Genomic DNA, 15136 nt, shown 5'->3' on the forward strand with positions numbered 1-15136 from the left:
GTGTTATGAACAGTGTTATTGTGGTCCCTTTGTCTATTTTGTGCACTCACTTAACCATATCTCAATTCACACATCTGTTCAGTTGTCACACCTCAGTTTATCTACTTTAATTTATGTGGGTGCTTAAAAAAATATGTAAACAATCTACAATGTATAGATTGTTTTTATTGGAAAAATAATTTACGATTGCTTGTGGTGACAATGCATCTTTAAAAAGTGTTGCAGCTTTGTTTATTTCTGCACTGCACGCCAGACAATGCTGGTAATGAATTCAAATCTCTGGATGCATGTACCTGCAAAGAGATTGGACGACAACGTAGTTGCAGGAACAAAATAAATATAGGTTTATTTCTGTGCTATGACAGGCAGATTGCAATATACTAGAATCTGAAGGAAAGGTAAGGCATAGTATAAGTTGCGATCTTCCAAGTATTTCAATAACTGATGCTAATGACATCTTCAGTACAATCATGAAAGGCCATCAATGTTGTCTTCACGTCTCTTTGGTTGTTTGTCACCTGAAAGACAATCACAACAGCGCAAATTAGAACAGTCGTCGCTTTTAGCTCTGCACACACCGAACTCTTATTTGACAGCGCATAATAGTACCATGTGCCACTTAGCAGAGTTGTTCAGAAAATGTCTGCATCAAGTTGCACCCTAACAGCAACTTTGTGAATTGCCAGCAATGTGTAGCCATGGACCTGAGGAAAAAGGAAGCATGTACAGGTGGGGAATGTGTCAAGGCAGTGAAACCCCTGTTGGTCCGCGGGTGCACGCACCACTCTTACCGAGCACTCTGTACTTATAAGACACACCATGCCAGAAGGTTCCCTCATTTAATCAAACTTATTGTGCCTTTTGCAAGCTGCACACTTCAGGTGCTTGGTAAGAGCCTCCCTATCCGCCACCTGGGAGACGCGCTCTCTAGCAGTCAGGTTCTGCCGAGAGAAAAAAATGGTCTGGCTAAGCCAGATGCAGAGAAACCATTGTGCTGTAGGTTTCGCTTCAGTTGTTTAAGTGTGCAACACACTGAGCTGAAAGGAAAATATACTTACCTGCAGCATATATGGCCAGTATGGAGGTGCCTCTCGCGCTCTAACGCACACACCATCCTACTGGTACCACAAAGCTGCTGCTGAAAGGAAAATATACTTACCTGCAGCATATATGGCCAGTATGGAGGTGCCTCTCGCGCTCTAACGCACACACCATCCATCTGGTTCGAGACAGCTGCACACCTCATAGGCGAGGTCTATAAGTACACAGATGAACTTGTAGACGGGTTGTAAACCAGAAGAGAGGGCCATAGAGTCGATCTCATCTTTCATATGTAGTTGTGTCCTGGAGATGTTATTATAACAGTTGCCTCATCATTGCTGTTAAGGATTTGCTTTTTTATGTTCTCCTTCTGAAGCTCAGTTGGCTTTGAAAAACTTGTACCTGAGCTGGACAGCCTCTGCTTCTTAGTGGAATGAAACCTGACTTGGTGTTCGATTTTCTTGTTTGCAGGCTCCCTTGATGTGTGGGGCATTTCTTGCTTCTTAGTGCCTTCATAAATCTTCAGTACAGGGTCCAAAAGCTTGCTGGCCTTGTTGTGCACTTCTTGAGGAATTTCTTGCTCTGCGACATACTCTTTGAGCAATTCCATCTTGGCCAAGACCAAGTCAGATTTTGTCATGCTTGTAGAGGCTTCTGCTGTTTGAACACTTTCCAAAATGTGGAAAGCCTCGCTTGCCTTTGAATTGGATGACACTGCTTCAGTAGCTTTCAGGATCTTCTGATCTCTTCCTTCAGGTGCGCCAGCGATGACCACACAGTGAATGTGTTTGCAGATCGTCAAGCTCATTCGGTGCTCCTCACAATCACATGAATAGCTATGCACACACACCATGCACTCGCTGCACTTCAGAGGGCAGCAGGCACTACCTTTCTCTTTTGAAATCCTGTATGTGAGGCCTCTTGTGGACTGGGATTGCACAGTCCATGTTCCATCTTCATTCCTCTTGGCAGGCGTAGTAATTGCCACAGCAGATCTGTGGTTCTTCTCGATCCGGCTCATCTTGCTCGTTCTCTTTGCTTTCACAATGTGTTGTACCCTCTTCATCAAAGACTCGTATGTCATGTCCATCAGTGCAGTGATGAGCCTGTCAACACGATGATTCTTCTTACCTTCCAGGAAACTATGCTTTAAAGTCCTGTGCATCCTTTCAAGATACATGTTTGTGTTGATGCCAAGTCCAGTTCGAAAACTGTAGGCCCACATCTCCAGGCGGTGAGCATAATTTCCTCTGAAGTACTGAATAAACTCCTGAAGCCTGGGATCTTTGTTGGCAAGAAATGACTCGAGAAGCTCAGCCACTTCGTCTTTTTTTGGGCACTCTAGCAGTGTACGAACAGCATGGTAAACATCTACTGCGAGTTCTTTTCCTTTTATCTTCTCAGAAATCCTTCGCTTCCAGTTTTTGTCCACATGCCATGTGCATAGTAGTCGATGTTGAGGTGGGCCCATGACTGTTGACCAGGCCTTGAAGTATTCGGATGCATCATCTGTCATGAAAGTTCTAGCTGACAGGGCTCCTGTGGAGGACTTCAGGGATTCAAAGAATGCTGATAGGGTTTTCTCATTAATCGTGCTGCAGATGAAGTAAGCCATAGGCAATCCTGCTCCATATTCATCCAGCACCAGAACAGTCACCAGTTCAAATTGGTACCCCGTTGTTCCATGTGTGGAATCAACACAGACTGTTCCTGTACCTAGAACTTTCAGCAGCTCTTCCTGTGGCTCCGTCATTAAGGCAAGAGCAAAGTCTTTTGTACTAAAGGTATTCGTTGGGTCAACAACTTCCTGCTCTTTGTACAAGCGAACAACAGGTTGCCCCTTGTTCCTCATGCTTTGCACCCATATGCTTACACTCACAGCATCATTATCATGACATCTTTCAGGAACTGTGAGGTTATATTGCCGCTTGATGTTGTGCAAGTCCATGCGATTTGTCAAATGCAGAGGAGTTAGCTTGCTTGTCACCGATTCCCTTATTTTCTTCAATATTGTCCTCATGGGCACTCCTTTCGAAAGGTCATCCGCAATGCTTGCCCTTTCCTGGTCAGTCATACTCAGGTGTTCAACATCTGCATCATGCCCATAATGCGTCCTTTGGTACGATACCTTGACAGTACCCTCGTCTCTAGTAACGATCAGAAAAGAAAGGCATGTCCTGCCGCTCCTGCAGCTTCCCTGACTTTTCATCGCACGAGTCTTGTTGCCTCGACCTGGTCGTGCCACTCCTGACCTGTTGCAAGCGTAGTAGGTCCTCGTACATCCGTTGGTGAGCCTTTTTTCACCTGTGGATATTACGAACTTGCACACCTGGCTCGCTTCCTCCTGTCCTTTCCAATCATGGAACTCTGTAAAATGCATAAAAAATACTTTAGAAAATATTGTGTAGAAAGGTGTTAAAACTGAAGGCACTGTCGTTGTCAGTGACGAATGAACAATGCTTGAAAAATATTCGAAAAACATGGAGGATTATGTGCACCATAATTTCATGTATACACTGTACATACCAAAAAGCGGAACTTTGTACCTTGCAGAAAATACAGCATTCAAATGCCCAATTCAACAATATCACGAAGGTTTGCGATACTTGCGCTATATGCTTCTGTTGCCATCACCTTGCTCAATATCTGCACGCGTGTTTGCTATGTGGCGCTAGTTACTATCTCGTAATACCCACTTTAACGCTGAAGCATGCAATTGCGTGGTGGAATCCTGGAATGCGATCCCCTCGTGTTATCGTTATTGTCTTGTGGACGTGTGCGCCCGATGAATAAAGTAATATCAAAGGTATTGAAGGCAATGATATCAGTGCGTTTTTAAGGGAGTATGGTAGGGTAACCCTCCACCAAAAATCAAATTTGGAATTTTGGCACAGAAAAATCGACTACACTATGCGGAACAGTCCTGCGGAAGCGCGGCCTCGAGCGCCCGCTCAAAGCGGTTTAAATGAAGGCTACAAGGGTAGACGTGCGGGCTAGTTGGTGCTGCATACTTGTTTTAAACAGCGCAAAAGACACGGACACAGGAGGGACACACAAGACACACACAGCGCGGTTCAGATGTCGCGCCGAAATGTGCCACGCGCCCTGGCGTGTAAAAGTGGCAAGTGGAGTTCGGAGGCCGGTTTGTTTATCGTTGTTTTTCGCGGTTTTCTTCATTATGGCGTGTTTTTTTTTGCTTGTGTGTGGGTATATATGGCAAGTAAACGGTGCATACTAAAAGATAATGTATTGTTGGAAATATTTACTTTTATAGCAGATATGCAGCTAGTGGTGCTCTTGTAGCGTGTTTCGTCTTTGTTATTGTTTGCATAGGTCGTGATCGCTTATGCACCTTTTTCGAACCTCAAACGTAGTACTTGCCCAGAAGATGGCACGATCAAAAATGGCAGATGGCAAATGGGGCAAAAAGAGAACATTAAAAAAATAATCGCTTCATTAGCAAGAAGGACAGTGGTAAACCGGCACGATAAAGCGCAAGCTTCACGAAACCTGGTGAGAGGATCGGTGGTGATTCCTTCGATGTAGACGGCTCAAGTACAACTGGCTACGTCTCATCGACTTTTCTCTTCCCTGCAGCTTCATGCAAGATGTTGCTGTGAACAACATATCTAATACACGTGCAGCAGGGGATTCCTCCTTTCTGTTTTGTTCATACGCTTCGATCAGTGATTTGATGCTCCCCTGCTCCACGTGTTTTATAAATACTGTTGAAAATCGTACTCGAATATAACAACTTCGAATTCATCAATCAACACTATTCACAAATTAACGGCACAGCCATGGGTACAAGGATGGCCCACACCTACGTCAACATCTTCATGCATAGTAATAAGTCTAAATTTTTGAAAGATTGTCCCATTAAGCCCACCCTCTACAAACGCTACTTGGATGATATCGTTTTAATTTGGACTGACACACCTCGTCCACCCCAACATATCTTTCACTAACACGTGCGCCCACACCACAATTAACTTCCTAGATGTTGAGATTTTGGTAAACGAAAGCTCACTCACCACCAGTGTATATAGAAAACCGACGGACCGCCAACAATACGTACACTTCCAAAGCTGCCATCCTCGTCACTCTAAAACAAGCATCCCATACTCTCAGGCACATCGATCTAAAGGAACATGTTCCCAAGAAGAAGACTTCGTAAAAAATTCCAAACGCATGCAAGAAGTCCTCATTAAGCAGCGATACCCGTCGCCATTGCCGACGATGCCATTCAAAGGACATCTAAACCCAACCGAGAGCAAATACTGGAGTGACGTCGATACAGCGAGCAAACAGACCATCAGGCAAATCTCGTACTTCCCTTCACCAGTAACCCAGCCGCCTAACGTACGTAAACAAAATCTTCAAAAAAACATTTCAACATTCTCAAACAAAGCGAGCTAGCGCCTCGCCAAAATTTTCACTGCTCTCCCTCATGCAGTCTACAGACGACCGAAAAACATTCGAAACATTCTAATACACTCAGTCACATAAAGAGCCGGTTTTGGGGTGTCGACCTTGTGGAAAAAGTAGATTCCACGTCTGCAAACACATTACAAACATCAAGCTGTGAAATAAGGACAGCTTCAGGATTCAAATGGAAAATTAATGACAACTCTGATTGGGATTTCTGCAACGTAATATACCTCCTAGGATGCAGTGTGTGCAGTACGCAGTACATTGGGCAGGCCGTTAACTTTATACGAATTCGCTTTAATAACCACCGCGCGCATATTTTATCCCTACCTCCCCTTGGTAAAACACATATATTAATGAGAAAAACGACCCATTTGATGCAATTAAGTTAACAGTCCTACAGGGTGGGTTCCACAACAAAGAGATCTCGAGCAACGCGAGTCGTACTTTATTTACAAATTTAATAACAATTCCTCACGGCATTAATGAAAGTCCGGGTGTATTGACCTCCATCGCCCCTTGCAGAGCCAATGCTGACCTTAGGAATTCCGGCGCGACAAACCTCGGTCGTTTGTCGCCAGCGGCATCTTTTTCAAGCTTCGCTGCCCGCTTACACAAAGCTCTGAATTCATCCCCCACCCCTGTCTTGCCAGTTCGACGCACCACCTTGCCGAGCGGGGTGCAATTGAAGAACCAAGAACCCTTGATGGGCACAAAAGAAAAATACTAGAAAAAGGAGAAAGAAATAAAGAGAAAAAGAAAAACGCTTTGTCCCCTGCCGCCCAGCGAGCTTGCGCGGGAGGCCAGCACGGGGGAAAAAAGGAATAACGAGGGGAGGGAGGGCATCCGGGCCCTCAAAGCAACAATGACAGACTTTGGCGGAGTCCCGGAGCAGATAAGAATCATAGATGCATGTACTGCCCGTGCCGCCGGCCAAAACGAGCAAACAAATAAACAATAAATTCAGACAGGGCAGGAGACGTTCCAGGAGCGTCTTCGGTACGAATAGTGAAGGCGGAATCAGCGGCGCAGTTAGCTTAACTACACACACGTGCACTGTGCATGAAACACACACACAAAAGAAAAAAAAGGCGGCAAAACATACGAGTTCGCGAAAGTGTCCTGTGGGGGGGGTAAAGGTGAATGGCAGGAGCATTTAATCAAGGGTTCTTGGTTCTTCAATTGCACCCCGCTCGACAAGGTGGTACGTCGAACTGGGAAGACAGGGGTGGGGGATGAATTATGAGCTTTGTGTAAGCGGACGGGCAGCGAAGCTTGAAAAAGATGCCGCTGGCGGCAAACGACCGAGGTTTGACGCGCCGGCACTCCTAAGGTCAGCACTGGCTCTGAAAGGGGCGATGGAGGTCAATAAACCCGGACTTTCATTAATGCCGTGAGGAATTGTTACAAATTTGTAAATAAAGTACGACTCCCGTTGCTCTCTTTGTTGTGGAACCCACCCTGTAGGACTGTGAACTTAATTGCATCAAATGGGTCGTTTTTCTCATTAATATATGTGTTCTGACAAAGGGATGATGGGTAGGAATAAGATATTTACTTATGCAAGAGTGACTAGCTATGCGCAAAAATTTCCGTGTTTCAATTTTCAAAACTGCGAACTTTGACCGCAGCGTCCCGGACAAATAATTCCAACTCCCGACCGCGTTTTTAAATTCATTCTAAACGGGGTATGTGTTTACTGGTACCTGCAGTGGTCGGCTGCGCAACTATATATATAAGCTATCGCGTGCAGCTGTCATATTATAAAAGAAAATCCGCACAAAACAAAAATTACGCAGCAACGGGCTGTGGCGAATGATTGCGCGCAATATTTTTTCGCGGGTTAGTGAAACGAACAGTTTTGTTTTAAATCACGAGAGTTGTATCAAAAGCCTTTTATGTCGTCATTAATTACGATAGGTACGACGACACAGTGAATAGGAGTTTATATAGACTGTCGTCCTTCAAAGACCCAATGCTTTTCTCCTCCAAAACGTCGTGTAGAACAAAACCGGACCGCCAAATTTTGACACGGTTGTACGAAATTTCTGCACTAACGAAAGCTATGAGTGTAGTCTCCTGCATGTAGAGAATGTAGAATACAAGGAAAAATTATAATATGTATGCTCTAGGTCAGGTTCATAGTCCTACAGCACTCGATTGTAAATGCAGGCACTCGACGGAGCGCTGATAGACGGGCGTGGTCACCCGTAGGCGCATTTGCGTGGCTTTGCATGGATAGTACGTGTTTAACCTCTCAGGTCTGCAAAAGCTGTATCGGGTCCGCCAGGCAGTGGCGATTATAATAAATGCACAACGAAGCGCGCCGTTCGAGCGCACTAAAATAATACACCAGCAGTTCAAGGATATCATAATAATAAAAATAAAATGCGGGATTTAGCTCGCTGCAAAAAGCTGTAAATTCGCCCGCTGCGCACATATATAGATGCATTCGCACAGACTTGCTAAGAACGTTAAAGCAAAACAAACAAAAAAAAAGCCAAAGAGGCAGCGCAGGAAAATTCATGCACGTCGCGTTGCAAACATGTCTCCTTACCTTTGTCGTTCCCAAAGGACAGTTGCAGATTTTCGGCTGGGAATTTGTGCGCCACGTTGTAGTGATGAACCAAATTTTCGAGTGTTGATAGCAGGCTGCTGCACTGGTCGCAGTGGAGAAAGGCTCCTTTCGTCTCCAACTTGTGCACCATCCTCATATGCTGCAGCATGTTTTTCCGCTGAGTGAAGACTTTGTCGCAGACGCCGCAACGTCGATCATGATCACCGTGCTCAGGTTGACGTTCACTCTGGTTTGGAAACACTGACGCCATTCTGGACAGAAACGCGCATGCAGTGTGTGAAAGCGCGGCGCATCAGGTGCGCTTTTTGAACCCGCGCGCGCTGTCAAAAACGTGGGGAATTCCGAGAAAAACCTAGGGAAAATATGTCTCTTCCCAACCGAACACGACGTCATTAAAAGTCACGTGATTAAACGTCACGTGACGTTTTATGCGTGACGTCACATTTTGTTTGACCAATCAGCGTTTCCAGCCCGCCTGCACCGAAACGCTTGTCGCCCGGCGGCCGGCCAGCCGGCCCTAGCGATTCCCTAGGCACTCTAGGGACAGGCCGAGAGAGGCGCGGCGAACCCACGTCCGGTTGAAAACGAGGGAGAAGCAGAAAAACGTCACGGAGAAGCGCATCCCATCGACCAATCAGCGTTTCCAGCCCACCTGCACCGAAACGCTTCTGTCAGGAAGGCTCGCCTCGCGACTTCGAAGGGATGGCGTCTGCCAGCGGCGTGCCGCTTATTGTAGAGGCGGGATTTCGCGCTATTCACGATGCGGAAAAATTCTTTAGAGGAGCAAACATCAAGAAAGGCACGAAGCTTTTTGAAGCAGGACACGTACACAACGTGAAAGAGGTGGTGTCGTGCGACGGGAGCGAAGTAGCAGCCCGGTGCATTGCGCAGACGAGCATCACTGCGCCATCGAAAACCATCAAATTAACGGTAAGAAACATTTCTATCTAATGTCTGTTAGCGCTGCGATCTTACTTTATTTTATTTTATGTAGCTATCTTCCAGTAGACAGCTTGTTGCCGCGAGCTGCAGTTGCAAGGCAGGCGTCGCAGGCAAATACAAACGCTGCTGCAGTTGCCGTGTATTTGGAGCAGTGTGAAACGCTCTCTAAAACGAGCCAACCGCAAGCCTGGGGTGTTCCTACATTTAAGAAGGTTTACCCTAAACTTTCGAAGACGGCCAAGCGGCATAACATTGAAGGTAACTAGAAAACTCCAGTTTTTGAGCGAACGGCGCAAACCTGACTTGATAACATTCTCGTTTGCAGCACCTTCGGTTTTCGATATGAAATTCCCTGTTGAAACTATCCCTTGAAATGATGTACCCGCTGTGTAATCTGCCGCTCATATTTTTTTCATTTTTTCAGCAACTGCTAGGTCGTTATCGCTGCAACACGTGCGTCAATATTTTGGGGATATCAAATGTCCAATAAACGAGCTTTTACAAGCAGAAGAGGATGAAAGCTGTGGTGAAGCGCCTGTGCGCACTGAAACTCCTGCCGGCAACGTAAAACTTTTTGACTGGGATTGTTCAGAAAAGGAGTACCCCAGCTACTTCAGGCAGGATTCTTGCGGAAAGCTTGTGCTAAAAAAGCGGAATTTCACTGCAAGGTTTGTTTAATTTCTACACAGTTAGGACAAGTGCCCTGATTCTTCGACATTAGGATATGTGATTACTGTACTAAATTATCACCCAGTCTTTCAGATGTGGAGGCAAAGATTTATGAGGAACATGTTGCTGTTGCCCCTGAAAACGTGCCTTCACTGTCCAAAGAGACGCTGGACGACAAGGCGCAGTGGAAGCGAGCTAGGATTCCGCGCATAACTGGAACAAAGGTGAGCGATTCTTTGCTGCGCAAAATTTGGGCTTCCTCAGGTGTGAGCTCGGACGAATTGCGAAGTCAATGACCGGAAATCGCAGGTGCAAGAAGAGGGAAGGGTTCTCAGAGATCCATTAGCATTCCTCGGCGTCTGTTGAATGTGCCATGAGTTAAAAACCTGTCTAGGAGGTAAAGCAAGAGTCAAGCAAACGCCTTCCGCACGGGTTTGACCATTGTTAGACCAGAAACCGCGCGCGCGTGTTGGCCGTCGCGAAGGGTGGGCCCCGCAGTGGCACAGTCCTTGGAATGGCAGCTGCGGAGCCGAACGAGCTCCGCCGAGGGCCTTAAATTCCAAGTAAAACCCGCCGGCCACCAATGGTGGAAAAAAAACCACCAAAAAAAAGGGGATTCGGAGGACTCACTACGAAATAAAAGAACTTTCGCATACCAGAGTAAAAGGTTGGAAATAGCAGTTCGCTGTGAGCAAACAAAATTGTGATAATGTGAGTAAACTTGCCCTTGGCGCAGAAATATCGTTTTGGCTGCAAAATATTTATTCTAAGCTCTTAATTTTCTTTTGCTGTTTCAAGCCAGACAATTGGAACGAATTATTCCTCTTTACCGAGCGTATCATACAACTCCGTGTAAAAACGTCTACATTTAATGAACCCTGCAAAATTTATGAAGTGCGCTATTTGCTTTCTTTTCAGGCCTACAGAGTACTTTGCTGTCGGCCAGAAAATATTGACAGAAGAGCGAGGTCCCTCATTTTCGAGCAAGACTTCGGAGGGCCAACCGTACGATACGGCATCGCGATGGAGCCCAAAGCCCGCCGAGCATTTGAGAATGAACACGGCGTTGAAGTTTCATTGTTCGGCCTGGTTGTTTCACGCAAGGAGTCGTGGTTAGCGTGCTCTCCGGACGGAATCTTTCTGTAAGTATATAATAATTTTTGTACAAGATATCACCTTTTTGCTATTTTGCCAGAATTCAATAACTTCCATTGCTGCATTTGATTATTCTGTTCTGAAATGCAGGACGCACGAGAACGAGGCTGTGCTTTTGGAGATAAAGTGCCCCTTCAGTCGCAGAGGTCAGACGCTGACAACAGATCCACTTTTGCCATATTTGCAAAAGAACGATGCTCTGGAGCTGCGATAAAAGCACACTTACTACGCCCAAATACAGATCTCCCTGTACGCCCTGGAGCTTCAACAGTGCTGGTTTTACGTCTACACGGAAGCTGATTCCCTGACGATTAAAATTTCCCGGGATGAAGAATACCTCGCCGAAGCGATTCCGGTGCTCCGGGAGTTTTACTTCGCAAAGTACCTGACATGCTTGAAAGAATACTACAACACGTAATGGTGCAGTAATCCTTTCATGAAATATACTCAGTTTTTTCATGATTTGTTTATTTACCAAAGAGTCAAAAACAGAGCTGTGCAATATGTACATACCGAGAAGTGTAATAAACAGAGTGTCTTATGAGACATTGCATTCGTTCCTTGCAAAAATTCCTGGCTTTAGGTTTGTTATCACAGCGACCACATGAACAATATCATCGACATACCCAGTCAGTTCATGAGGAATTCTTTGGGAAAGTATATTGAACGTTTTCAGCCTTTGGATAACTCTTTCCACATGAATGCGGACAGACGCTGTCTCATACGTCGCATCGACTTCTGACTCCGTAAACTGGGCACTCGTCGCAAATGGTGGCATCACAAGTGTCGCCTGTTGCACCCCAACGTCAGTGCGAATTCCCGGAAAGCCTTTGTCCGCTAGAATGACATCGCCAGGCTCTAGAAGGGATAACAGCTTGCCGTCCACTGTGATGGTCGCGTCCGAAGTCCTTCCGCCGTACCCTTCTGATACGAAAGTTATTGCACCATTCGGTGCGATGCAGATTAAATACTTCAGGGTGTACCTGCCCTTGTAGTGGGAAAACCACAGGTTGCGTGTCTCCACATCTGGCGGCATTTCGGTTTCTATTTCAGTACAATCTATAATAGCCCTGCACGTATCGTAGTGCCTTTTGAAGCTCGGCGGCATTGTGCGCTGCACTGCTAGTCGTGACGGCCAATAGATCCAGTCTTTCGTTGCTACTTTTATGTTCACAAGAACAGACTTGAATACCCTGGACGCCGTTGTGCTGCGCACGCAAAACAGTGAAGCGAGAAACGAAAACGGCAAGCCATGTTTCAGCTTCACCAAAAACAAAAGAAGCTTGTCCTCAACGGAAAGCTCCCTTAACCTTTGCGTTCCTGGCGGAAGAACACTTAGGAGCAACGAAAAAAGCTGAAATGACACCGCAGTGAAGGATTGCAGCGCAGCCTCATTACCATGGTGTGCCCTAAAACCTCCAAAGTACGGCTGTTTCCGCACAGGGCCCACGTTTTTGTCGCACAATTGAGCTGAATCACATGAGGTTCCGCGTTCAGCGGTGGTGGAAGTCCTGTGGTGCACATAGCAACTTGCGTTGCAATTTGATGTTGTCGAGATGAACGTAAATTCCCCGGAAAGGCATTCGGGCTCCATGTCGGTCATCGTGCATGCCTGCAATGCACGAAATACAAAAAAAAGTAGCAGGTCAGCGGCTGCTGTTAACATTTTCCGGATTGCTTGCATACTGATCCTTTTCAAGATTCCGTGAGTCAACTTCCCTGCGTAGCAAAAACTCTACCATGAAGACGCTGCCTATGTTAGGAAGAGAAGTTGGGTGCAGCGCTAAGACATCTGTCCAAGCCGTACGCTGTGTATGCATTGACATGAATTGCCTTGGCGCACCCTTCCTTCGCGATTGCAGCGCGGGGAGAGTGAGTTGTACCTGCTAAGGAATGGCTTGGTAGAGCTGCACTTAACTACCTTTATCGCGAAAGCAACAAATTGCAAAAATGTGCAGGAATTATGTGTGTCTACAGCACTGCACCCTATTTTCTGTCCCCGGAACCGGCTTTGCTGCCATGGTGAAGTGGTTTTCGCTGCGCAAATAAGCTACCTCTCACAGTTTTGCAAACGCTCAATGCTGCTTTGAAGGAAAACCTACGTACAGTACTCACGGATTGAAATAGGACATTCGGAGCGCGTGGCCGTCGCTTCATGGAGCGCCGCCCGTAGACGCTCATGGAACCAAGGTGGTGCATTGTGGTATGGCGTGAGAGGGAGAACATCTACAAAGCAGAATTGTTCCTTCCAGTAGCCAATCAGCCGGCCTGTGGTTTACCACATGCCTGCGTGGCACTGCAAGGCTAGCGCTCCGAATGTCCTATTTCAATCCGTGAGTACTGTACATCGGCAAACTTCTTTTGTGACGCAGTTTCGTCACCGCCACTCGGTGGAGAGTTGGCGTCAGGTGAAACTGCATTCAGTGGGCGAGGATCATCGTCGATCTGCTGATCATGCTTTCTGCTCTCTCTTTCCTTTCGCCTGCAAATATTATGCAACAAAACTAAGCGGAAGTGCAAAAAGAAAAGAAATCAAGGTCAGTCGTCAAACGAACAGACGTTTCGCTCACCGCCGCCAGCCAGGCGGAGCAAAAAAAAAAAAAGTATTGTGACACGCCGCTCTGAACGGGGAATAAATACAGCAGCGTAGTACATTTAAAAGGGTCTAAGAGATGTGCAGCAAGACGACAGGAATGGAGACGTTCGAGATTGTGGCGAACACATATGATAGTTTTACAAGCGCACCTGCATGCACCCATGTGCCTGCTGTCGTTTTTCAGGCCAATTACGCGTTCTTGGAGAAAATATTTAGCCCCGAAAACACAACAACAAGTACACATTAATGAACCCGAAGTTGATACATTTGTCAGCATACCTGTCATGACACCCGGACGAACCACTTGTGCTTGCTTTATTGTACGCTGATGGAAAGATGCTTGGGTCGTAGGATGGGTGCCCTTCTTCATTCGATTTAGCATTGCTTACAAAATGCCTGCTGCATATTTTTGATTTCCTCGAAGGCATCCAATCCGTACCATCTTCGCTGCATAGTTCAAAATAACAACAAATATACATGATACTCCGCTACCCGTTTGCAAGGAACGATGCTGCGGCGCTTTTTATCTATCGTCATATAAGTTCACGAAAGTGCATCAAGACAGTGCCAAAAAACTTTATTTTTCCTGCACTGTAAAACTGCAACGAGTCCCTATGTCGACAGCATGGTATGAGAACAAGAAAAGGAGCTCAAACTTACTTTTGGCGACGAATAAGCCGAATCCGGCGCTCACGCCGTTCCGTCTCCCAGTGTCGCGTCGGGAATCCATAAAACCTTGTCCCAGGCGAATTCTGATACGTATTACTGCGTCCTACTACACAGCAATGTGTCCTGCTGTTGTTATTAGCCATTTTGTGCTCGGAAAGGAGGCGCACAACTGCTTCGCGACGGCGCGCGCAACACAGCGCGAGCTGTCAGACTGCCCCCGCCTTCCTGACAGGGACGCGCGCGCCGCCGCCAGTGGCGCGCGCGTCGCGCGGGAGTTAGATGCGCAGGGTGCCTATAGTATAAGGTGTGAAATAATGACAACCGGGCGAACTTTCTACGTGTAGCAAGAGGTTGAAGATTCATGGCTTGCTTCATTGCTGATACGCTTTGATGACGTGGGTAGGATGACAGTATGAATCTGACGGCTTTATTTTGTACTGCTTCTAGAGCATTTGTAAGAATCGCGTGGGAGGGGTTCCATATAACAGAAGCGTATTCAACAGATGATCTGATAAGCGTTGTATAAGCGCTGTGCCGTGTTTCAGCGTTCGCAAGGGGTAAACGGCGTTTCAAGATACCAATTTTTTTAAAGGCTTTATTAGTTATGTATTCAATGTGAGCATCCCAGGTTAAGTTCTGACTGAAAAACACTCCCAGATATTTTATACACGACACGGAGTCAATTCCACTATTATTTAACCGGTAATTATTCTGTGATGTTTCTGCTACGCTAGAGAATCTTACATGCTTAGTTTTACTGACATTAATATCCATCTGCCACGTTGAACACCATTCAGTTAGTTCTGTTAGATCTGATTGGAGAGCTAGTGCATCAGTCGGGGTGGTTATCTGCCTGTATATTACGCAGTCGTCTGCGAAAAGCCGTATTGATGAAGTAATATTAGAGGCTATGTCGTTTATATAAATTAGAAAAAGTAATGGCCCTAATACTGAGCCCTGTGGGACACCGGATAATACGCGAGTGGGTTTAGAAATGAGGTCCTCAATTTTGACCGACTGGTAACGATCGGTTAGGAATTGCTCGATCCATGTAG

At 46.2% G+C, this 15136-nt stretch overlaps 2 protein-coding genes across 3 annotated transcripts; both read right to left on the reverse strand.

Annotated features, from left to right (window-relative positions):
• Window positions 1-320: 320 nt before the first annotated feature.
• Window positions 321-8327, reverse strand: LOC144132247 (uncharacterized). 2 transcript variants are annotated; one of them, XR_013314734.1, is made up of 3 exons: window positions 8030-8327; window positions 610-3408; window positions 321-518 (listed from the first exon to the last, which is right to left on the reverse strand). XR_013314734.1 is itself a non-coding variant. In XM_077664503.1 (2 exons), the coding sequence occupies exons 1-2, from the start codon at window positions 8298-8300 to the stop codon at window positions 1328-1330; spliced, it is 2352 nt and encodes a 783-aa protein (XP_077520629.1). In that variant the 5' UTR covers window positions 8301-8327; the 3' UTR covers window positions 321-1327. The 2 variants fall into 2 exon arrangements, 1 of the variants encoding a protein (XP_077520629.1); XM_077664503.1 differs by having other exon boundaries at window positions 321-3408.
• Window positions 8328-11069: 2742 nt separating this feature from the next.
• LOC144132248 (uncharacterized) lies at window positions 11070-14328 on the reverse strand. Its single transcript, XM_077664504.1, has 3 exons — window positions 14073-14328; window positions 13163-13298; window positions 11070-12428 (listed from the first exon to the last, which is right to left on the reverse strand). The coding sequence occupies exons 1-3, from the start codon at window positions 14222-14224 to the stop codon at window positions 11355-11357; spliced, it is 1362 nt and encodes a 453-aa protein (XP_077520630.1). The 5' UTR covers window positions 14225-14328; the 3' UTR covers window positions 11070-11354.
• Window positions 14329-15136: the final 808 nt, after the last annotated feature.

Source organism: Amblyomma americanum, chromosome 5 (genome assembly GCF_052857255.1).
Source record: "Amblyomma americanum isolate KBUSLIRL-KWMA chromosome 5, ASM5285725v1, whole genome shotgun sequence".
In the NCBI taxonomy this organism is placed as follows: Eukaryota; Metazoa; Arthropoda; class Arachnida; order Ixodida; family Ixodidae; genus Amblyomma; species Amblyomma americanum.

What these genes read in the sequence shown, in the direction of transcription:
- LOC144132247 (XM_077664503.1), bottom strand. Translation starts at nt 8,300, where the DNA reads ATGGCGTCAGTGTTTCCAAACCAGAGTGAACGTCAACCTGAGCACGGT. An exon ending in GTCCTTTGGGAACGACAAAG is followed by an intron (nt 3,409 to 8,029) that starts GTAAGGAGACAT and finishes TGCATTTTACAG; the next exon opens with AGTTCCATGATTGGAAAGGA.
- LOC144132248 (XM_077664504.1), bottom strand. Translation starts at nt 14,224, where the DNA reads ATGGCTAATAACAACAGCAGGACACATTGCTGTGTAGTAGGACGCAGT. An exon ending in CGGCTTATTCGTCGCCAAAA is followed by an intron (nt 13,299 to 14,072) that starts GTAAGTTTGAGC and finishes TAATATTTGCAG; the next exon opens with GCGAAAGGAAAGAGAGAGCA. An exon ending in CACAAAAGAAGTTTGCCGAT is followed by an intron (nt 12,429 to 13,162) that starts GTACAGTACTCA and finishes CGTGCATTGCAG; the next exon opens with GCATGCACGATGACCGACAT.